General features: G+C 47.8%; 1 protein-coding gene across 1 annotated transcript in view; it reads right to left on the bottom strand.

Annotated features, from left to right (window-relative positions):
• The window catches only part of LOC137418027 (NADPH oxidase 2), a 177,509-nt gene that overhangs the window by 147,639 nt on the left and 6,183 nt on the right, over positions 1–23,687 (bottom strand). Inside the window, 3 exon segments of the mRNA XM_078772128.1 lie at positions 1,732–1,827; positions 1,830–1,844; positions 22,588–22,683. Of these exon segments, the coding sequence (XP_078628254.1) occupies positions 1,732–1,827; positions 1,830–1,844; positions 22,588–22,683 (207 nt within the window).

Here is a 23,687-nt window from a genome sequence, read left to right as displayed (position 1 = left end):
CACTGACAAAGGATTGTGATGGCTGGAATTTTTTTGGGCTGGAGTGGACGGTCATTCCCATGATGGATCATGAGGAAGTCCGTAAAGACTCTAAACAGAATGAAGACTAATCTACTATCAATGCCTTTGACACAAACTAAAGAGGAAGTTCATTTGTTAGTTTTTCCAGAGTTGCTTGGATGAAATTTAAGGCCACACTCAGAATGAAAAATGTCTGCGGCTTGACATAGATGAATAGAAATGGTGTCATTTCCCATTCGAAAGCTGAAAATTGCATTGAAGCATTATTTAGAAACTAATAAAGTGAGTAGGATGAGCTATGCAATGAATATATATATATATATATATATATATATATATATATATATATATATATATAATATATATATATATATATATATAAATATATATATATATATATATATATATATATATATATATCTTAGCTATCTTAGTTATCTATAGCTATCTTAGAGAGTTGGCAGATTAGTTCAATGGAGTAATAGGTCAGGATTATTGGGTAATGGATTCTTGCCATAATCGGTTTCTTGTTGATGAACTATTGACGTACAAGCAACATTAAAGCGTTTTACGTCTCCTTTACATGTACTAAAGTACAGTGGACTCTTGTATTCATGAATGTTCTTTGAGACAAATTTTGACAAAATAATAACAGAAAAAAACTTGAACGGAACTTGGTATAGATAGCACACCTCTGCCAGACTGAACAATTTATGGTTTGTATCCCACTGATATGCCAGATCTGGATTCGAACCTGAACCAAAATCTAATCGGCTTGTTCTTGTCGCCTAACCAACTCATTCACAAAGTTTTATCTTGAAACTTAACGTTTTGTCCACAAAGAATCACTTGAAAATTACATTTTTTGAATCTGATCCGGATTCGAATCTTCACCAAAATGGAATCGATTCTTCTTGGTCACACACCCAACCTGTCCAGCAAGTCTCATCCGGATCCGTCCACAACTTTTTGAGATATCATGCTATATATAATTTTTCCCCAATCTCCCAATGGTGAAGAATCATATAAAAAATTCTCTGATCCAAATCCGGATCCGGATATTCACCTAAATCTAATCATTTTGTCCTTGTCACATACCCAACCTCTCCACCAAATTTCATTCTACTCCGTCCACAACTTTTTGAGATATCCTGATCACAAACACACAAAAAAACCAGACACACACGAGGTGAAAACATCAATCCAAATCTGTCCACAACCTTTTTAGATATTTTTTTAGCCCTATCACTCAATGGTGAAGAATCACTTAAACTTATAGGATCTGGATCCAGATCTTCACCAACATCGAACCAATTTGTCCTTGTTAAACGCACAACCAATCCACCAAGTTTCATCTGAATCCGTCAATAACTCTTTGAGATATACTGCTCACAGACAAACAGACAAACAGACAGACAAACAGGAGAGAAAAAATAACCTTCGGTGGGGTGGTTAAGATTTATAAAACATCACTTTTTGAACATTCTTCTTACAATTCATTCTCAAAATCCATTTCACAGACTAATTGTTTCATCAATGGCAGAGTATTTGGTTTGAAAGAAACCTGATTAGTGCATACATAAATCAATGATGTTGTACTTCATTGAAGGTGCTGTAATATTGTTTTGAAAAGTTTGTGATCAATCGGGTTTTGTGAAAGTTTGTGAAAAGTTTGCACAGTTCTTGTTTGTGAGTGCTGGTGCTGAGTACCGGGCGGATGCCTCTGCAGACCGACAGGAGGTTGCGACACACTGGGAGCAGCAGGAGGAAGAGGTTGAAGTTCAAGCTAGCAGCCGGAGCTCGAGCGCCCATGCCAGAGCAGACTGTGAAAGACGGAGAGAGGATTATGAATGAGGTGATAAATTAATATTTGACTTTTGTGACCTTTGAAAATTGTTGAGGTACACCACTGTAAAGTACAGATTTTAGGTTATGAAAGGTAGCTCGAGTTTGAGTGACTAGTCGTGAAATGTTTTTTTGTTTCTGGCTGTTCATTACTGAGACCTATCATGTGACGTCCTTGATTGTACCATATTGAATGTACTCGACATGCAAATAACTTATATTTGATGATGTAGTATAGAGGTTGTAACTTTTATATTTCAATACGATGCAATCCTTTAAACTCATCATTCTGAACCAATCATGGAACACAAATCATTTCCAAAAAGAAGGTGGGTCATTTAGGACATGCCTGAAGATATTACACCTGGTACATCTAACTGTATGACTCATTGCAGGAGAATCATGCGGAAGATGTGCAGGTTCATGAAGACAATAACATGAACATGTCATAAATATGTCATAAATATTTCTGTTCGGCTCACTTGGCTGTGTCTGGATGGGTTTGAGAGTTGCGGAGCGTCGGCTGAATCCCTTAAGGATAAGGATTTCCTTGAAGTTAAGGAAATCCTTAGGAGCCGTTGCTATGCCAGGCAACCAATCAGGTTAGAGAAAGGAAGAATGCTATTCAAACAAATAAATGAAATAAAAAACAGTGTTGCATCTCTTCCACCATTGTTAGCAATCTCTTCAACCAAATGTGCACATCTATTATAAATGGATGAAATGTGTGTGTGTGTGTGTGTGTGTGTGTGTGTGTGTGTGTGTGTGTGTGTGTATGTGTGTGTGTGTGTGTGTGTGTGTGTGTGTGTGTGTGTGTGTGTGTGTGTCGTTCATTGCTATCTCCAAATGTGGGTTTCAGAACGTGTAACGGAGTCCTCCGAGGTCTCGAAGTATCCACCTCCATTTCAGTAAGGGATCATTATTCATGGACCAGTTTGTGAAGTTTTCTTATTCTCAAAGTTTTGTTCTGAGGCCTCTTTTGAGGATCGTCACCGAGCCTCAGACAGCTTCCAACTGCAGTTTGTCGTAATATTCCCAGGAATGGTTTCTAAGATCTCTGTACGGTTCTTTTTATCATTCCAGTTGCTCCAATAATTTCAGCGCTCTTCAGCTTCCAGGATCTTTTCATTTCATTTTTGAGATCTTGGTATTTGGTCGTTTTCTTGATTTTTGCGTTGGTTCGGCCAAAATTGTGAGGGACTAACACCTCAATTAGCAATTCCTTCTTTTCTTTTTTGGAGCTCAGTACTATATCTGCTCACAATGCTTTGTTTTCTATGTTCACGCTTAATGGAATCATTAGGTCGTACGTGAGCATTACTTCCTCATTTTCAGTGATTGCTTTGGGTTCATGTTTCCACGAGGTTTCTGGAACTGGGATGTTGAGATTTTTGCAGATGTTTCAGTGGATTACTCAACATATTTTGTTGTGCTTTTTGGTGTACAGCTGCTCTGACATGAGGTTTTTTTTTTTTTAATCCTGATAGGAGGAGGGTCGTGCTTTCTGATTCTACCTTGCAGAGCCTACATTTATCTATCCAAATGACTCAGTCCTGCCATTTTCTTAAAGCCATTGGTGTAATATACTTGGTCTTGGGAATTTACAATGATTCATTCTCCATCCCAGTTGAGCTGACCTCTTCTTAGCCATTCCAAAGAGCCTTATTTGTCTACTCTCAATCTGTCCAACTCTTTTTCATACCTTCCTGCTCTTTTCCTGTTTTTCCAGTTTTCGGTGTATAAAAAAAAAAAAAAAAAACACCTTTAGAGGCCATTTTTCCCCGCAAAGCGGGGGTTGGCCTTTTTCGGGGACCGTGGTTGTTGTTGTTTTTTGGTCCCTTTCTTTGAAGCAATGTTTTATGGCCGGATGCCCTTCCTGCTGCCAACCCTTTTTGTCACCTTTTTACAACAAACAGGGAATTACCAGTGAACTGGTACTCAATTAGCCGACCTCAGAAGGATGACGGGCTGAGTCAACCCCCCTGGCGTTAATTCAGCGATCGACTGGGATTCGAACCCAGGATCCTGGGATCCTAAGCCGGCACCCTAACCGCTAAGCCAACACCAGGCTGTTTTATGTTTCCGTTTTTATGGTGGTGCGTGGTCTCTGTCTGTATGGGATGATTTACGTTTCTTGCAGTATTGTGTGTGTGTGTGTGTGTGTGTGTGTGTGTGTGTGTGTGTGTGTGTGTGTGTGAAACATGTTTTTTATGGAGTTCTGCTGGAGCTTTCTGATGTGGAATGTGAAACATGAAAAGAAAATGATCACCATGATCTCCTTTATTGATTAGGCTAATTAGCTACAAAGAATCTCGAAGAATCCCCATGTTTTAAACACGTCATGTTAAGGTGTATAGAGCAGCTTAATAAGTCCTTCCACGGCATGACATTCTCAATTACAAAACAAATAACAAAAATAATAACATTGTAACAAAACATATATTAATTAATACTAATAATATTAACAATAATGTGAGCATAATTTGGCAATCTTTATTATAACATAGCAAACGTATATGGTTCGGTATGTATGTATGTATGTATGTATGTATGTGTGTATGTTTATATGCGACGAAAACGTCTTCTTCTTCAAATAAAATTACCACCCTCTTAATTAACCCTCTTAATTGCGTTAAGACTGCTGAGACCCCTCAGACCTTTGACGACCCTTTAATTCCCCCAAGACCCTTCGGACCACCAAGACCCCCAAAGACCCAACATACCCTGAAGACCCCCAAAGACCCCAAAGATCCAAAATACCCTTCAAGGCCCTGAGGCTCAAAAAGACCCTGAATACCCCAAAACCCAAAACACCCCGAAGACCCAAAACACCCCAAAGACCCAAAACACCCCGAAGACCCAAAACACCCCGATGACCCAAAACGCCCCAAAGACCCAAAACGTCCCGAATACCCAAAACACCCCGAATACCCAAAACACTCCGAAGACCCAAAACACCCCGAAGACCCAAAACACCCCGAAGACCCAAAACACCCCGAAGACCCAAAGCACCCCAAACCACAACAACATGCATTTTAAGGCCATTTTCCCTGCTAGAGCGGGGGTTAGCCTTGCAGTCCCCATGGCAATCTTCTCCATTTTGCCCTATTTTCTGCATCTCTCCTTGTTAACTCCCTTGCCAGCATTTCTTCTTCCACCATCTTTAGCCAAGTCTTTCTCGGTCTTCCCCGTCCTCTACTTCCTTCTACATTAACTTCAATCACTCTTCTCAACCAGTCACTTTCATCCTTCCTCAACACATGACCAAACCATCTCAACCTGTTCCTCTTCACAGCATCAATCACAGGCAATACTCCCATCATCTTTCGCAATTCATCATTTGTCTTCCTCTCTCTCAACGATACTCCGCACATCCATCGAACCATTCGCATTTCCACCCTTTCCAGCCTTCGTTGCTGCTCTACGTTCATTACCCATGTCTCGCTCCCATAAATCATAACACTTCTCACACATGCAGCATACAGCTTTCCCTTCAGCTTCAGCGACACTCTCCTCCTCATCAGCACGCCACTCAGTTCCCGAAACTTCTTCCATGCACATCTCACTCGAGCAACCGTTGCCGAGTCTGATCCACCTTCTCCATTCAGCATGTCTCCGAGGTAGCAAAATGTTTTCACACCTTCCAGCTTCACGCAGTCTCCAAGATCCAACTCAACATTTCCTCCATCTGCAGCTCCCTCTGTGCACACCTTACATTTGAATGTAGCTGCCACATTGGTAAATGACCCGCTCAGACCACTACATTTTTGATGAACCCATTCAGCGCACATTGTACATTGAATGGAGTTCACTCCGACACCCTTCCTGCACACAGCACACGGCCACTTCCCAGTTCTTTCCACCTCACCACATGCTTTACCACTTGCCATCACCTTCGTCTTTCCGATATTCACCTTCAGACCTTTTGTCTCCATACATTCCTTCCACTTGTTCATCTTTTCCTTCAGTCCATCCATACTTTCCGCAATCAACACCAGATCATCTGCATACAACAACTCCCACGGTAAACCCTCCTTTACGTTCTGAGCCAGCACCTCCATCACAGCTACAAATAGCAGTGGACTTAGTACCGACCCCTGATGCACTCCCACCTTCACCTCAAACTCACCACTGTTCCTGTCCTTTGTGCTTACAGCTGTGCGCGCTCTTTTGTACATTGCCATCACTACTCTGATCAACCATTCCTCCACTCCTAACTTCCTCAATGCCCATGTCAATACTTTGCGTGGAACCCTATCGAATGCTTTCTCCAGATCAACAAACCCAAGAAACAACTTCTTCCTCTTCTCCATGTACTTCTCCTGCAACTGCCTCACAATGAAAAGCGCATCTGTCGTTCCTCTTCCTGGCATAAATCCAAACTGCATTTCGTCGATCTTCACTTTCTTCCTTATCCTCCTCTCCAACGCCCTTTCCAATACCTTCATTCCATGCTCCAATAACTTTATCGCTCGGTACGAGCCACACTCCAGAGGGTCACCCTTGTATAGAGGGACGAGGGTACTCAGTTCCCAATCCACTGGAATGCGGCCTTCTTTCACCACCAGATTACAGAACTCTGTTATTCTGTTCACACCCCAACTTCCTGCTGCCTTCAACATATCTCCCACAACTCCCGTCGGCCCTCCCGCTTTTCCACTCTTCATTGCTTTTATCGCTTCCTCAACTTCCTTCTCAGTTATCTTCTCTGCCGGTCCTAAAACTGGGTTACTCTCTATGTTGCCACCCCATTCATTCTCTGTATTCAACAGCATTTCCATATATCTTTTCCATCTTCCTTTAATTCCATCTGGGTCGACAACGATTTGTCCCACTTCATCCTTCAAGCAACTCACCCCCATCACATCACACCTCTCTTTCGCTATGTGCTTTGCAATCCTGAATATTGCTTTCTGACCCTCTTTCGAATCCAAGCGTTCTCCGAACATTTTCCTACATGCCTCCTGCGCCTTTGCTACCTCTTTCTTTGCAGCCTTCTTGGCTGCCTTATAACTTTAATCCTCTGCTGTTTCTGCTCCCGTACCCTTCGCCTTCTGCCACTCCTTGAACTTCTTCCTCTTCTCGTCAATCCTCTTTCCAACTTCATCATCCCACCACCATGTTTCCGAGTGCCTCGGTGGTCCTTTTGTCCATCCACATACCTCACCAATGGCTCCCAACAGACTAGCTTTCATTGACATCCAACCACTTTCAAGCTCAACCACATCAGCCTCTACCCTACTCAGCCTCTCTTTTAATGCCTCCCTTACTGTCACCTCTTTCAACCTCCACACCTTCATTCTCGGTTTCACCCGCCGACTCTCCTCGCACCTTTCACCCTTATGTCGCAGACAACCAAGTGGTGCTGTGAAACAGCCTCCTCCCCCGGGATCACCTTTGTGTCCTGGAGGTGCCCCCTATCTCGCCTACGCACCATCAGGTAGTCAACGGTTGTCGTCGACCCACCTGACGTGTATGTAACAAGCTTATTATCCTCTTTCTGGAACTGAGTATTACAAATCAACAAATCAGCTCCATCAGCAAACTCCAAAATCCTTTCACCTTCTCCATTTCTCACACCATATCCGTAACCCCCATGAACTCCCTCAAAACCATCCATACTCCTTCCCACATGTCCATTCAGGTCTCCTCCCACCACAACTTCCTCCTCATCTTTCACGTTTTCCATCAGCTTCTCTATCGCACACCAGAACTTGTCCTTCTCTTCATCGCTTCGACCAACCTGCGGAGCATATCCTGAGATGACGTTCACCAAGAGCTTTCCAATCATCATTTTCACCATCATCAACCTATCACTCACTCTAGTCACACTCACCACACTGTCTACAAACTCCTCAGAAAACAGGACACCAACACCATTCACGCCCTCCGGGCACCCTTGCCACACAAACTTGTATTTCTGTCCCTGCCTACCCTTCACCATTCTCACACCACTTCCCTTCCATCTCGTCTCTTGCACACAACATATGTCCACTCTTCTTCTGACCAATACTTCCACCACTTCTCCTGATCTCCCTGTCATTGTCCCTACATTCCATGTCCCAAACCTCAGAAACCGATCTCCACTTCGGGCTGCACCCGGAAGGGGGGGGAGGGGGGGGAGGGGGGGGGATTCAGCATCACGGCTGCGGTTTAAACATATTCCAACAATATTCAAACAGAACCATGAAAACCATGAAAAACAATCCGGGAAAAGTCTCCAAGCGAGAACGTGGATTTGAGAAAGAAGGAGCAGAGGCAGAAGAAAAACGAGATACAGGGGGCGGGGCACAAGCCAAGGCGAGGAGGAGAGCGAACAAGCACGTGTCCGGGGGGAGAGAAAGAATCAATATAGAATTCTTTGTCTTGTGAGGTGAGGTGAGGGGGAGAAAACAAAATAAAAGAAACAAGCAATACAGCGAAGGAAATAACCCAAACCGAAAAAACCCCGACGGGGGGAGGGAAGCCCCAATAGCGGGGTGGCTTGGGGTCAATTTTCAAGATTACCGTTACCGGGCGGACAAAAGCGCCATTTTTGGTGTGAGGCTTCCTTAGGGTATATCAGTTGATTTTAGCCGAGGAGCCCTCTCGAAATATGTACGTAACCATGGTAACACAAACAAATCCAAGATGGCTGCCGTTCATGATAAAATACCAATTTTCTTGGGTTGTAGTTGTTAGAGGAAAGCCAAATTGTATCAAAATATTACTTAAATATCAGAACCATGTCCTCAACATGTTCGGTCACCCTCCTGAAATATTAAAGTAAAACATAAAAATCCAAAATGGCCGCCATTTATGCTGAAATAGCAATTTCCTTGGTTTTTAGCGGTCATACGATGGCTAAATTGTACCAAAGTATGATTATATTATACCAGAATATTTTTATTGAAGCCCTATTTTTAAAAAAGATACACAAATAACCTACCACATATGGACAACATGGTTGTTTATTTCCCGTAGGTCTAAAGTTCAAAGAAATCAAACTACATAATATTGACTGCAACATCCAAACTAATTGAATTTAAAAGTGATCTAAACTATTTTTTCTCAAGATAGTGCGTTCTTGAGACAAGGGTTTGAACATGGAAATAATGTGAATGTTTTAATTATGCTTTTATCCTAACCTTAATGTGACCCTTGTGGGTATCCGTAGTTATATACCTAATTTAGAGGGCGACATTGTGACTACAGGCTGTCTTTACTATACTGCTAAGCACATGTATTGGTGGAAAGTTTTCTGGCCTCCTTTGTTAACAATCTACATATTTTATGGTAAGTAAGCAACTTTTCAAGTTATTATCTTTAATTACAGAACTTCAGTGATCAAGTCAGGTTTTTTTTAGCTAAACAGAAGTATGTGTTTATGTACATTTGGTAACAATCAGCATAATTAGACAAGCTTAAACACTCCTATAAATAATGGCCTATGCAAAATAATCAACACAATGTGCACTATATCAGGAATTTAGAAAATTCTGGCTAATTAGATATTTTTATACTGCATTATATAGCACTTATTAACTTTACCCATGATAATGATTAATACGTATAAATCAAATATAATAAAAAGCAACTGTTAAACAATGCTGTTGCCCAGGCCATTTTTAAAACTACGGAAGACATTATAGGACATCATTAGTGAAAACAAAAAATCAGATGTCCTATCTTGACTTGAAAATAAATGTGATTGATTATGTGTTTTTTTTCTCTTTGTTATCACAATAAATTTTCCATATGGAAAGTATTATAGGACATCCATTGTGAATGCTAAATTAAAGCTGGATTAATATTACTTGTGAGTAAAATTTATATTTTTGCCAAACTCAACTTGTTATTTATATTGATATTATTTTAATGTGAATAATATATACTTTTTGCTCAATTTCAGAGCACCGATTGAAAGCCAAGGAAACTGCAGGTACGGATTGGTTCAGACATCGTGCCAAGAGAGACGAGCCCGTATACAAGATGGATCTAGATTGGAATTGTTGTATCATTTGTCAGCAACACACATCTGAACCTTTGAAATGCCCTTTGCAGAATCCTATAGCAAGTCGTGACATGACAGATGCTTATACATCATTTTTGACAAATGTAGAACAGTTCAGAGACATTGATGCACTTCCAACTAACATCTACTTTGGCAGTGATGTTACTGCTGCAGATTTTGTAACCCACCATGCATCTTGGCATAAATCTTGCCATTTGAAATATAACAATTCCAAGTTGACAAGGACGCAAGCAAAGAAAAGGGGTGTCCCCAACACTGTCGAGTCTCAAAGGAGATCAAGTAAGCGCCAAACGATAAACACAGCAAAGTGCATCTTCTGTGACAAAGGACATGAGGACGGTGAGCTCTCCCAAGTTTTAACATATGATGCTGATACCAATATACGATGTATGATCACAGAGCTACATGACACACAGCTTCTTGCTCGAATTGTTGGAGGAGATTTGATTGCGATGGAAGCAAAGTATCATTTAAAATGCCTGACCCATCTGCGAAATCGTTACCGCAGTCTCGTCAGAAAGTTGAGTCGGGAATCACCAAATGTAAATGAAAAAGTGAATGAGTCTAGAGTGTTTGTAGAGCTGACAAGCTACATTGAGATAGCTGTAGACTCTGGGACTTTCCTCTTTAAGCTTTCAGAGATTCATTCACTCTATGTGAATCGTCTTCAGGACATGGGTATCCACAAAGAAGTCAACAAGACTAGGCTGAAGCGTCAACTGCTGGAACACTTCCCAGAGGCACAGGAACAGAACGATGGTAGAAACACGGTTATTGTTTTCAAAGAAGGAATGCGAAATATGTTGAAGGAAGCTTTGAAAAAACGGGATTTCTCAGAAGACGCTGACATTCTAGCAAAAGCTGCAACGATAATCCGCAAAGACATTTTCAACCATCAATGCTTCAAATTCACTGGCTGTTTCCCAACACAATGTCAAGAAAATTCAATGCCCCAAGCCTCAAATCACTTGTCTCCTTTATACTTAATGGCCTTAACTTGAAAGATCAAGACAGATGTGAATCACAGGCTTGCCTCACTATATGACAGACCATTCTCTACAACACAAAGAAGAAAACTCCATCTGAATCAGCTGTTGAAACAAGACATACTCTGGAGCGTGAGCCACCTCTCCCCATTTACATTGGTCTCAATATTCATGGACTGACAAGAAGCAAGAAACTCATCCAGCAATTGTATCAGATGGGTATCAGCATTTCATATGACAGTGTTATGGACCTTGAGGACTGTATTGCCACATCTGTATGTGAGCGATTTGAAGAAGACGGCGTTGTATGCCCTGCTTTTCTCTGGAAAGGGTTGTTTACTGTTGGTGCCCTAGACAACCTAGCCCTAGACCATAACCCTAGCTCAACCACTTCACATGACTCCTTTCATGGGACTGGAATTAGTCTCTTTCAGTTTCCAACACAAACTGATCCTGGTGAGAGCAGACCACCTACTATGATACCCCCTTCTGGTGCAACACAGCAGTCTCTCCCGGTCAGTTATGCTTTTGTCCCTGCTGTAGCTTTAACAACCGCTGCAATTGAAGTACCTGAGAGTAACACAGAGCCAACCAAGACCTGCTTAAATGAGGCACTTATCCAGGAAACTAGTTGGGTCGAACATGCACGAGCACTGTTAGAGGAGGATGTCACCAATGAAGATGCCATCGTCTGGGCTGCCTATCATGCTTCGCAGCAACCTCCCATAGAAGACCCTCCAGCTGTGTGTTCACTACTGCCTATGTTCTACGAAAAGTCTTCCACCGCCGCAATGATAAAGCACGGCATGGATGTCCAGAGACAAGCGATTGAGTATCTCAACCCAGGACAAATTCCAGTCACTACCTTTGATCAGCCTCTATTTGCCCTGGCAAAGTTTGTACAGTGGAAATGGCCTGATACTCATGGGGGAAAAGTGCATGTTGTTATGTTAGGTGGTTTACACCAAGAAATGGCACTGTGGAACACACTTGGAGATATTCTGGAAAGTTCTGGCTGGACTACCGCCCTTACAGAGGCAGATGTGGCTTTCACTGGCATAGCCGACTCATTTCTGAAGGTGTCACATCTCACACGAACCAGGCATGCCCATCAAATCACCCTCCTTACTCTCCATAACCTTCAAAGAAAGGCTTTCCTGCTCTCCGAGAGACCTAAAGACAATCAATCTGCAGAAGCTTGGAGGAATGACATGCTGAAGAAGAGTCCCACCTTTATGTACTGGGACCTTATCCTGAGATACGAAACCCTTATTCTCATCTTCATCAGGGCTCACAGAGAAAAGAACTTTCCTTTGTATGTAGATGTCTTGGAGCAGCTGACACCTTTGTTTTTTGCCCTGGACCATGTGAACTATTCAAGATGGATGCCTGTTCACATAAGAGATATGAAGTCTCTGCCTGACCCTATCAAGGAAGAGTTTGAGAAACAATGCCACTGGGTCCTTTCTAAAACCAGCAAAATATTCTCTACTATCCCATTTGACCAAGCTTATGAACAGGAGAACGCGAAAGTCAAAGGCTCTGGTGGTTGTATTGGACTCACAGGAAACCCTGTCGCATTTAGACGCTGGATGTTAACAGGTCCCGAGTTGGCCAGATTGCAAACACAGTTTGAGGAAGAATACTTTCCCAATGATGACCCAGATTTTCGGAACCATGAACAGGGCCTTGCATCACAAAAAACATTTCAGAAGGAAGTAAACAATCTTTCTGAAACCTTCAACAGAATGGGAAACCCCTTCCTTGATGATTTTGAAGAGCTAGTGACACTCGACAGTCGCAATTGCATGGATGAGTCTGTAGTATCCGCACTACGCACATTGGAAGACACAGGCATAAAGCAGTATCAGGAGTATGTCAAGAGTGTACTTGAAGATCGCAGCTGCTCTATACATGACCCAATCAAGAAGAACTCACTGGCTCTCTTCAAGAGACCTAAACCCAAGGCCCCGACAAAGCAGGGGAAGAAGATCAAAGTGCTCCAGAACAATGTGGCACTTTTTGGCCAGTTGTACATTGCCATGCAAAGTCGCGAGGGTGACCTGAAGGAATTCTTTGCCCATGAGATACAACCCTTTCCACCTTCTCTCTCAGACTTTGGTAAGCTGCATCTTCTATCTATAATTCCAGTAATCTCTGTGTGTATGTTTGTATGTATGTATGTATGTATGTTTGTCTGTGACCGCTGTTTCTCGACAACTACCGGTCCGATATACTTGAAACTTGCCAGGTATATTGCTGGGGACCCGAGGATGTGCCTTTTCAAGGTTTCATATTAATCGGAGAAGTAGTTACCGAGCTATGTCCAAAAAACGATTCAACCAATCAGAGAGCAGCGAGCTATCACGTGTGCCGAACGTGGCGAACAGACTCTGCCTCGGACGGCACATTTGAGAGCGTATTCATTTATTTCACGTTGGCAAACTATGTTGGCGTTCAACTATGTTTTAAAACTAATTAAAACTAATTTGCGATTCATCGTAACTGCGATATGCGACCTTCCGGGCAGTGAAGACTGCACTTCCGGCAGCCAATCACAGAACGCGTTGTTGCGTAGGCGTGGCCGATGTGAGAGCGAGCCGAGCCGAGCGCGTGCGCCATTACGGTTCGTAATTCGATTTCTTCCGGAGAAAATAATAATTTCTCGATTTCTTATGCGCATTATTTCTCCCAATTCAGTCAGAGCGAAGGGCGGAAGCGAAGAGCGTTGTTTTTTTTGTTTACGGGCGTACGGGCGTACGGGCGGGGTAGAGCGTACGGGTAGCGTTTTTTTTTTTTTTTTGGCAAGGAACGGGCACCCACGTACGGGCATGCCCTAGTTTACCAAACACAAAGTCCGATCTACTGAAATGTATTGAGCAGCCCGAGCAGCCTGAGCCACCTTCAACCTATGACTGCATTGTACTGGATGGTGCTGTCATTGTGCACTGTCTGCCGACTACTGCAGTCAGCACGTTCATTGAGTATGCAGACAAGGTGTTCATCCCCTACCTGGTGAAGCAGCTACAGAATGCCACAAGGTTGGATGTTGTGTGGGACACATACATTCCAGACAGTTTGAAGGAATCAACCCGGGAAAAGAGAGGAAAGGGTGTGCGCAGAAAAGTGTCCGGCCAAACCAAGCTTCCAGGCAATTGGATGGACTTCCTCCGTGATCCAAAAAACAAACAGGAGCTATTTGCCTTTCTGACGTCCAAGGTTGCCGAGTTTACCTTTCCATCAGGCAAATCCGTGTACATCACATCAGGTGAATCTGTAGTATCCACAGGCACCATCAACGCCATGCTGAACTGCAACCATGAGGAAGCAGATACGAGGGTCATAGTGCACATCGTGCATGCACTAGAGCAAGATATGAAGACTATTAAAGTGCGCACTGTTGACACAGACGTTGTAGTCATACTTATTGGTACATTTTATGATCTCATGGTCACTCAGCCATTGGTAGACATCTGGGTTGCCTTTGGAATGGGTAAGAATTACAGATTTTACAGTATCAATGCCATATGTGACAGACTTGGGGAAACAAGATCACAAGCTCTACCAGTATTTCATGCCCTTTCTGGATGTGATACCACATCAGCCTTCCAAGGTAAGGACAAGAAGTCAGCCTGGCAGGCTTGGCAAGCCTATGAAGACATCACAGAAACATTTGTGTATCTGGCTCGTCACCCCTTTGAGCTTCTTTATACAGACGCTGATCACTTCCAGAAGATCGAGAGACTAATCATCATCTTGTATGATAGAACAAGTCCCTTGAGCTCCGTCAATGAAGCAAGACAGGAACTCTTCTGCCAGAAGAATCGATCAATGGACAGAATACCACCCACACAGGATGCTCTTCTTCAACATGCCCGGCGGGCATTGTATCAAGCCGGAATCTGGACAACCAGCACACAGACACAGCAAGTGGTTCCTTCTCCACAGACATTTGCATGGACCAAGGTGTCAGATGTATGGGTACGAGTTTGGATATCAATGCCAGAGGTTTCCAGAGCATGCAGAGAACTAATCAAATGTGGTTGCAAAGGAGACTGTACCACATGCAAATGTGGCAATGCCAATCTTGTCTGCTCAAAACGTTGTGTTTGCCCATGTATTAAATAGACAAGTAAATAAGAACATTGCAGATGTCTAGATTATGAGAAAGTAAGGATTTGCACATTGCACACTGAACATTATAATATACTTTTGTTCAACAGAAATCCCCCATGCTCACTACTGAATGACCAAAGTACTTGTACACTCAATTTTTTAAAATTATTTTCTTTAAAAGTTGATGACTGAGGTCAATTATATCATGTAGTGGTTATAAGTTTCATGATTGTGTGGCTACAAATTCCCCTCATCCCAAGTGGGACTGGGAGGTTTTTTTTAGACCAGGAGTATTGTAATATATAAAGCTATATCAATATGCAGTACCAGAGACTTTTGGGGGCATCCTCATTTTTTCAAAAACAAATGACATACTTTGCTTACATGTACCTCCAAGTCGGCTTTTTTTTGTTTCAGTGTTTTGTTTTGATTAATGTGCAGCCTATATCAGGTGTACATATGTACTTAATAGTCTAGTCCAAGCTGGATCCGACCAGAAAGGATAACCATTAGGAGTGCAAAATATCGAGCCCAAGAATTGGGCGTGTCGCTTATTGGATGTCACGCCTACCATTACAATCAGTATCCACTATAAACCAATGAGAGGTTTAGATTAAGTCTTAATCTAAACCTCTCATTGGTTTATAGTGGATACTGATTGTAATGGTAGGCGTGACATCCAATAAGCGACACGCCCAATTCTTGGGCTCGATATTTTACACTCCTAATGATAATGTTGTATTTCCAGGGTACAATGTTTACAGCTTATCATTCGCAATAATTAATGACCTGGAGTTATAAGCAATGTATTCAAGCCAAAAGCTTCCCCCCCCCCCCCCCCTAACATTGAGGGCGCCCTTCACATGAAATCACTGAATGTCCCTTTAAATTTACTGGTGATATTGTAATATCAAAATACACATTCAGTGTCCTAAAAATTTATATTTTGATACCAATTTTTGCTATCCATGACTTATATAACCCGGGAAATGTGTTTTTAATTACTGGATGGCGGCCATTTTGGATTTTTTGGTTTTACACGAATACGCGTAAAAATTCGCGAGGGCTCCTCGGCTAATATTGATTAATAGGTCATTAGGAGTGTTCATGCCAAATTTGGTGATTTTGTCCACCGTGTAACGGTAATTTTGCTAAGCCACCCTACTACAAGTCACCAGGCCGCGCACGAGGTACGACCCAGAAAATGATTAATTACACACAAGTTTGCACGAACCACAAACCAACACCAACCAGAAACACACAATAACACGTACACAGCAAAATAACCAGTGGAAATTTGACAAAGACAAGAACGGGAAAACACTCAAACTTCGATGCCGTGGAGAGCTCGAAGCACGCCTCACTCGCCCGAGGAATCGGAAGTCTCACCCAAAGCACCCCGAAGACCCAAAACACCACGAAGACCCAAAACACCCCGAAGCCCCAAAACACCCCGAAGCCCCAAAACACCCCGAAGACCCAAAACACCCCGAAGACCCAAAACACCCCGAAGACCCAAAACACCCCGAAGACCCAAAACACCCCGAAGACCCAGAGCCCCCCGAAGACCCAAAACGCCCCGAAAACCCAAAACGCCCGAAGAACCAAAACGCCCCGAAGACCCAAAACGCCCCGAAGACCCAAAACGCCCCGAAGACCCAAAACGCCCCGAAGACCCAAGACGCCCCGAAGACCCAAAACGCCCCGAAGACCCAAAACGCCCCGAAGACCCAAAACGCCCCGAAAACCCAAAAACGCCCCGAAGACCCAAAACACCCCGAAAACCCAAAACACCCCGAAGACCCAAAACACCACGAAGACCCAAAACACCACGAAGACCCAAAACACCCCGAAGACCCAAAACACCCCGAAGACCCAAAACACCCAGAAGACCCAAAACACCCAGAAGACCCAAAATATGCTTAAAGGCCCAGATGATCCCAAAGACCCTGAAGACCCAAATGGCCCTGAAGACCCAAAACACCATGAAACCCAAAAGACACCGAAATGGTCAAAGATGCCTACCCCTCTGAAACGACGTGTGGTGAGGCATGCGTAGCGCGCCGAGTCACGCTAGTAATAATAATGAACTATAATCCCTGCTCTGGGCCAAGCACATCTGTGTTTGGTGAAAGGCAAGCTAATGCTCAATCTGTACGACAGGTAGATAGGTATATTACAAGGCCGTGAAGACCAATGAAAATTTGGTCCAATGGACCAAAGGGTCCTCTCGTCAGGTCAAACAAATGACAAACTGACACGTTTTTCACTTTAAAAAAAAGTAACCCAAAGTTTCCATCTACATTATTCCATGACAGTAACTGCATTCTACCATTGTAATAGGATAGTAATTGCTATTGTCACTTCCATTTATAGTTGTTGTGAATTTCAACATAAATTGTCACTTTGTAGCGGTTACCGCTGGATGCACACAATCGCCTTGCACCGGCCAGAACACGGCCAGACGCGCCTCTCCCGGGCATGCCCGGACTCACTGTTCCCGGGCACGCCCGAACCTCCCGGGCACGCCCGGTCTCGTCTTTCCCGGGCATGCCGGCTCTCGCCTTTCCAGGGCTCGCCCAGAGCGTCCGGGCATGCCCGCTATCGCCTTTCCAGGGCTCGCCCAGAGCGTCCGGGCATGCCCGCTATCGCCTTTCCAGGGCTCGCCCAGAGCGTCCGGGCATGCCCGCTCTCGCCTTTCCAGTGCTCGTCCAGAGCGCCCGGGCACGCCCAGCCTCGACTTGCCAGGCCGCAGCCAAACATGCCCGGGCAGGTCCAGACTCGCCTTTCCAAGGCTCGCCCTTGATACCCGGGCATGCCCGGTATAGCTTTTGCCGGGAAAACTTCCCGACATAAATGTGTATATATATTGCTGCCCGATAAACGGGCTTTTCAGAGTACCCGAGTGTGATACATTTATTAAACCTACTCGGACGAATTTCCATCTTTGGTCGCGTCAATTCTTTCAACTCGCGTTGGAGCCCAGCTCCTTCATTGGTGACCTACCGACATGGACATGGCAGTGAGTCTTAAACTGCCTACCTTCTGGGAGGCTCATGCGGCTGTTTGGTTCGCCCAGGCGGACTCCCAGTTCGCCCTGCGAGGCATCACTGCGGACGACACCCGCTTCCACCATGTTGTGGCGGCGCTCGGTTCCGCCACCGCGGCCCGCGCCTTGAGCCTCCTCCAGCACCCGCCGGCTGCTGACAAATACGACGCGCTGAAGACGCTCCTCCTCGACGCTTTCGCCCTCTCACCGGCAGCACGCGCACGGCGCCTGCTTGACCTGCCCGAGCTCGGCGACACGCGCCCGTCCAAGCGCATGGACTATATGTTCTCGTTGCTCGGTGAGCACTCTCCGGATTTTCTGTTCCGCGAGCTGTTCCTTCGCCAGCTGCCTCACCCGGTACGCCTCGCCCTAGCTGGCACGTTGATCACGGATTCCCGCGCCCTCGCCAGGGAAGCCGATAAGATCTCCTCGGCGGGCCAGCACATCGGCGCGGTTACCTGGAGCCCGCCGCCGTCCGAGGCGACGCCCATGGCGCCCGAGTGCCCTGCGCGGTTGGAGGCCAAACTGCCGGTGCAACTGGCGGCCGCCACGCCGCACCGCCCGCTTCCGACACGACGGCCGGGGCCTCCACCTGACCGGGCGTGGTGTTATTACCACGCCAGGTTCGGACACAAGGCTCGGACGTGCCGGCCCCCGTGCACTTTCGGCAGGTCGGGAAACGGCCGGGCCGGCGTTCATTCCCAGCCATGAGCGCCGGCCACTCGGGCAACTTGCTGTTTATTCGGGACAAAGCGTCTGGGCGGCGTTTCCTGTGCGACACCGGCGCCCAACCTTGCGTCATACCCACCTCCGAGCAGGACAGGCGGGACGCAGTTTGCGGCCCCTCTTTGGTCGCTGCTAATGGCTCGGCCATACGCACTTTCGGCCCACACGTCGTCACCCTCTGCTTCGGCAGCCAGCGCTTTCAATGGACTTTTGTTACCGCCAGCGTCCCCGTGGCTTTGCTGGGCGCCGACTTCCTCTGCGCGCACGGGCTGCTGGTCGACGTCAAACGACGTCGCCTTGTCCACGCCGAGACCTTCAGCTCCCTGGCGTGCACAATGAGCAGCTCCGCGCCGACCGAACTGGCGTGCGCCCTCCCGGCAACGAACGAGTTCGCTCACCTGCTCGTGGAATTCCCGGCCCTCACGCGGCCGACGTTTTCGGCCATCGCGGTGCGGCACGGGATCGAGCACCACATACCCACTACGGGCCCGCCGGTCTACGCCAGGGCCCGCCGCCTCGACCCAGCCAAGCTCGCCGTGGCGAAGGCCGAATTCGACGTGTTGGAGCACCTCGGCATCGTGCGGCGCTCCGATAGCGCGTGGGCCTCGCCACTGCACATCGTGCCAAAGCCGGGGGGTGGATGGCGCCCGTGTGGCAACTACCGCCGTCTCAATGACGCTACCACCCCCGACAGGTACCCAATCCCGCATATTCAGGACTTTTCCGCCCGTTTGGCGGGACGGGTCATCTTTTCGAAAATTGACATGATACGGGGCTACCACCAGGTACCTGTCCGGGCGGCCGATGTCCCGAAGACGGCCGTCATCACGCCGTTCGGCCTGTTCGAATTTTTGCGGATGCCGTTTGGCCTCAAGAATGCGGCCCAGGCGTTCCAGCGCTTGATGGACGGCGTGCTGCGCAACCTGCCATTTCTTTTCGTCTATCTGGACGACATCCTCGTCGCCAGCATGTCCCACGCCGATCACCTCCTCCACCTCCGAACACTGTTCGGTCGCCTCAGCGAGCACGGCTTAATTGTCAACCCGGTCAAATGCCACTTCGGCGCAACGACCGTTGACTTTTTGGGCCACCGCATCACCAAGACCGGGGCCGTGCCGCTGCCGACCAAGGTCGAGGCCATCACCACGTTCCCGCGTCCCCGTTCCATCAAGGCCCTCCAAGAGTTCCTCGGCATGGTGAATTTTTATCACCGATTCATGCCCCGCGCTGCTCAGCTCATGCGGCCCCTTTACGAGGCCCTCCGGGGCAAGCCGGCCAAGCATGACATTGTTTGGTCCGCGGCCATGGACGCGGCCTTCGCCAGCGCCAAACGGGCCCTCACCGATGCAACGCTGCTGGCTCACCCGGTGCTCAACGCGCCCATCGCCCTCACTACGGACGCCTCCAACTACGCGGTGGGCGCCGTCCATGAGCAATGGGTGGACGGGGTTTGGCAGCCACTCGCTTTTTTCAGCCGGCAACTCCGGCCGAACGAGTTAAACTACAGCACGTTCGACCGCGAGCTGCTCGGGCTATTCCTGGCCGTTCGCCATTTCCGACACCTCCTGGAGGGCCGCCCGTTCACGGCTATCGTCGACCACAAGCCGTTGGTCTACGCAATGGCTAAGGTCATGGAGCCGTGGTCGGTCCGCCAGCAGCGCCACCTCTCCGCCATGTCGGAGTTCACCACAGACATCCAGCACGTCGCCGGCAAAGACAACGCCGTGGCCGACTGCCTTTCGCGGGCCAGTGCGAACGCGGTCCACCTCGGCGTGGACTTCGCGCTCATGGCGGCCGACCAGACCACCGACGCCTCGGTGCAGGCACTCCGCGCGGCGGACACGGGCCTCCGCCTGGCCGACATCCCCTTCGCGGGCACTGTCCTGCTCTGCGACATCTCCCAGGGCCAGCCTCGCCCCATCGTGCCCGTTTCCTGGCAGCGCCGCATCTTCGCCTCCATCCACGGCCTTTCTCACCCGGGCCGGAAAGCTTCTCAGAAGCTGGTGTCGGCACGTTTCATCTGACACGGCCTTCGACGAAACATCCGCGACTGGGCCAATGCCTGCACGGCCTGCCAGTGGGCCAAGGTCCACTGCCACACCCAGGCCCCGCTGGCACCTTTCGCCGTGCCTGAACGGCGTTTCGACCACATCCACGTGGACCTGGTGGGTCCCCTGCCCCCCTCGCGGGGGTTCACCCACCTGCTCACCATGGTGGACAGGAGCACCAGGTGGCCGGAGGCCGTGCCCCTCACCTCCACCACCACCGCCGACGTGGCGCAGGCGTTCATCGCCACCTGGGTCGCGCACTTCGGCGCACCAGCGGACATCTTGTCCGACCGCGGCCCACAGTTCACGTCTGAGCTTTGGGGCGCGGTCGCCCGTTCGTTGGGGGTCATGCTGCACTGCACCACGGCCTACCACCCCCAAGCCAATGGGTTGTGCGAGCGGTTTCACCGCTCCATGAAGGCCGCACTCATGGCCGGCCTTCAGGACGACGGTTGGGCCGACCGGCTGCCGTGGGTCCTTTTGGGCCTTCGCACGGCCCCCAAGGAAGACCTCCAGGCGTCCGCCGCCGAGCTCGTCTACGGCCAGCCGCTCCGCGTCCCGGGCGAATTCGTGCCCGACGCTACCAGTCCCTGGTCCGCCGCTCGCCAGCGCTCGGACCTCCAGGAGGCCGCCCGACGATTTGCCCCTGTGCCGACGTCCCGCCACGGTGGCCCCCAGTCCTACGTCCCCCCGGCGCTTCGCATAGCGGAGTACGTCTTTGTGCGTCATGACGCGCACCGGGGGCCACTCCGGCCGCCGTATGACGGGCCCTTCCGGGTCCTGCGACGGGGCGACAAGTCTTTCATCGTCGACTTCGGCGGCCGGCCGGACCGGATTTCTGTGGACCGCCTCAAACCGGCGCACATGGACGTCGACCGACCACCACGGTTGGCCCTTCCTCCGCGGCGAGGCCGCCCCCCGTCCACAGTTCCCCCCGCTCGACCACCCACCACCACGTCGGACCCCTCCCCACGACCCTCCAGGGGTCGCTTCAGCCGGGTCATCCGGACCCCCCTTAAATTGACCCTGCCGGTGCAGGTCGATTCTGGAGGGGCGTGTGTAGCGGTTACCGCTGGATGCACACAATCGCCTTGCACCGGCCAGAACACGGCCAAACGCGCCTCTCCCGGGCATGCCCGGACTCACTGTTCCCGGGCACGCCCAAACCTCCCGGGCACGCCCGGTCTCGTCTTTCCCGGGCATGCCCACTCTCGCCTTTCCAGGGCTCGCCCAGAGCATCCGGGCATGCCCGCTATCGCCTTTCCAGGGCTCGCCCAGAGCGTCCGGGCATGCCCGCTATCGCCTTTCCAGGGCTCGCCCAGAGCGTCCGGGCATGCCCGCTATCGCCTTTCCAGGGCTCGCCCAGAGCGTCCGGGCATGCCCGCTATCGCCTTTCCAGGGCTCGCCCAGAGCGTCCGGGCATGCCCGCTCTCGCCTTTCCAGTGCTCGTCCAGAGCGCCCGGGCACGCCCAGCCTCGACTTGCCAGGCCGCAGCCAAACACGCCCGGGCAGGTCCAGACTCGCCTTTCCAAGGCTCGCCCTTGATACCCGGGCATGCCTGGTATAGCTTTTGCCGGCAAACTTCCCGACATAAATGTGTATATATATTGCTGCCCGATAAACGGGCTTTTCAGAGTACCCGAGTGTGATACATTTATTAAACCTACTCGGACGAATTTCCATCTTTGGTCGCGTCAATTCTTTCAACTCGCGTTGGAGCCCAGCTCCTTCAACTTCAAACATGCAGAGATGTTGTTGCTGTTGCTGGTGAGAGAAACAAACCTTCAGGATTTTCCGGGTATAAATGTACTCATCCTTGTGTTCGAATCGAAGGAAGGCCGAAACGAAAAAGTATCCATTTATGGCAAGCCAGGCAATCTGTGTCACAGATATAAGAAAAAAAAATTCACTGTATATTATACATTCATTGTTCACAATTAAATGGATCACAAACAATTGATTGTAGTTGTTATTTACCTACTCAAGGGTTTTTAATAAACCAAAAAATCAACCTGTAAATGCATACCTCCATTGTGCTTCTCATTGTTTTGTGAACTGGCCTTGTATTTAGCCTACATTGATCATCAGTAAGGCTGTCTCATGATTGGCCAGATAATCAGCAGGGTAGGAATTTGTAATTGGCCAATCTATCAGTTAACAAAGACCTATCATATCGCAATATACTTTATAGGATAACTGTATGTAATAACGTGGTGTGCTATCACTGCTTATATCCTCCCAGCTATGCATCCTCCCCAGCTATGCATCCTCCCAGCTATACATCTTCCCAGCTATGCATCCTCCCAGCTATGCATCCTCCCAGCTATGCATCCTCCCAGCTATGCATCCTCCCAGCTATGCATCCTCTCAGCTATACATCCTCCCAGCTATACATCTTCCCAGCTATGCATCCTCCCAGCTATGCATCCTCCCAGCTATGCATCCTCCCAGCTATGCATCCTCCCAGCTATGCATCCTCTCAGCTATACATCCTCCCAGCTATGCATCCTCCCAGCTATGCATCCTCTCAGCTATGCATCCTCCCAGCTATGCATCCTCCCAGCTATGCATCCTCTCAGCTATGCATCCTCCCATCTATACATTGTACCTGCTGTACATCCTCCCAGCTATACATTCTCCCAGCTATACATTCTCCCAGCTATACATTCTCCCAGCTATACATCCTCTCAGCTATACATCCTCCCAGCTATATATCCCCCCATTTATACATCTTACCAGCTATGCATCCTCTCAGCTATACATCCTCCCAGCTATACATACTCCCTGCTATACATCCTCCCAGCTATACATCCTCCCACCTATACATCCTCCCAGCTATGCATCCTCTCAGCTATACATCCTCCCAGCTATACATCCTCCCT

The sequence above is a fragment of the Myxine glutinosa genome, chromosome 2, assembly GCF_964187855.1.
Source record: "Myxine glutinosa chromosome 2, kmMyxGlut1.1, whole genome shotgun sequence".
In the NCBI taxonomy this organism is placed as follows: domain Eukaryota; kingdom Metazoa; phylum Chordata; class Myxini; order Myxiniformes; family Myxinidae; genus Myxine; species Myxine glutinosa.
The sequence above is the reverse complement of the archived record's forward strand: the minus strand, read 5'-3'. Positions and strand labels throughout refer to the sequence as shown.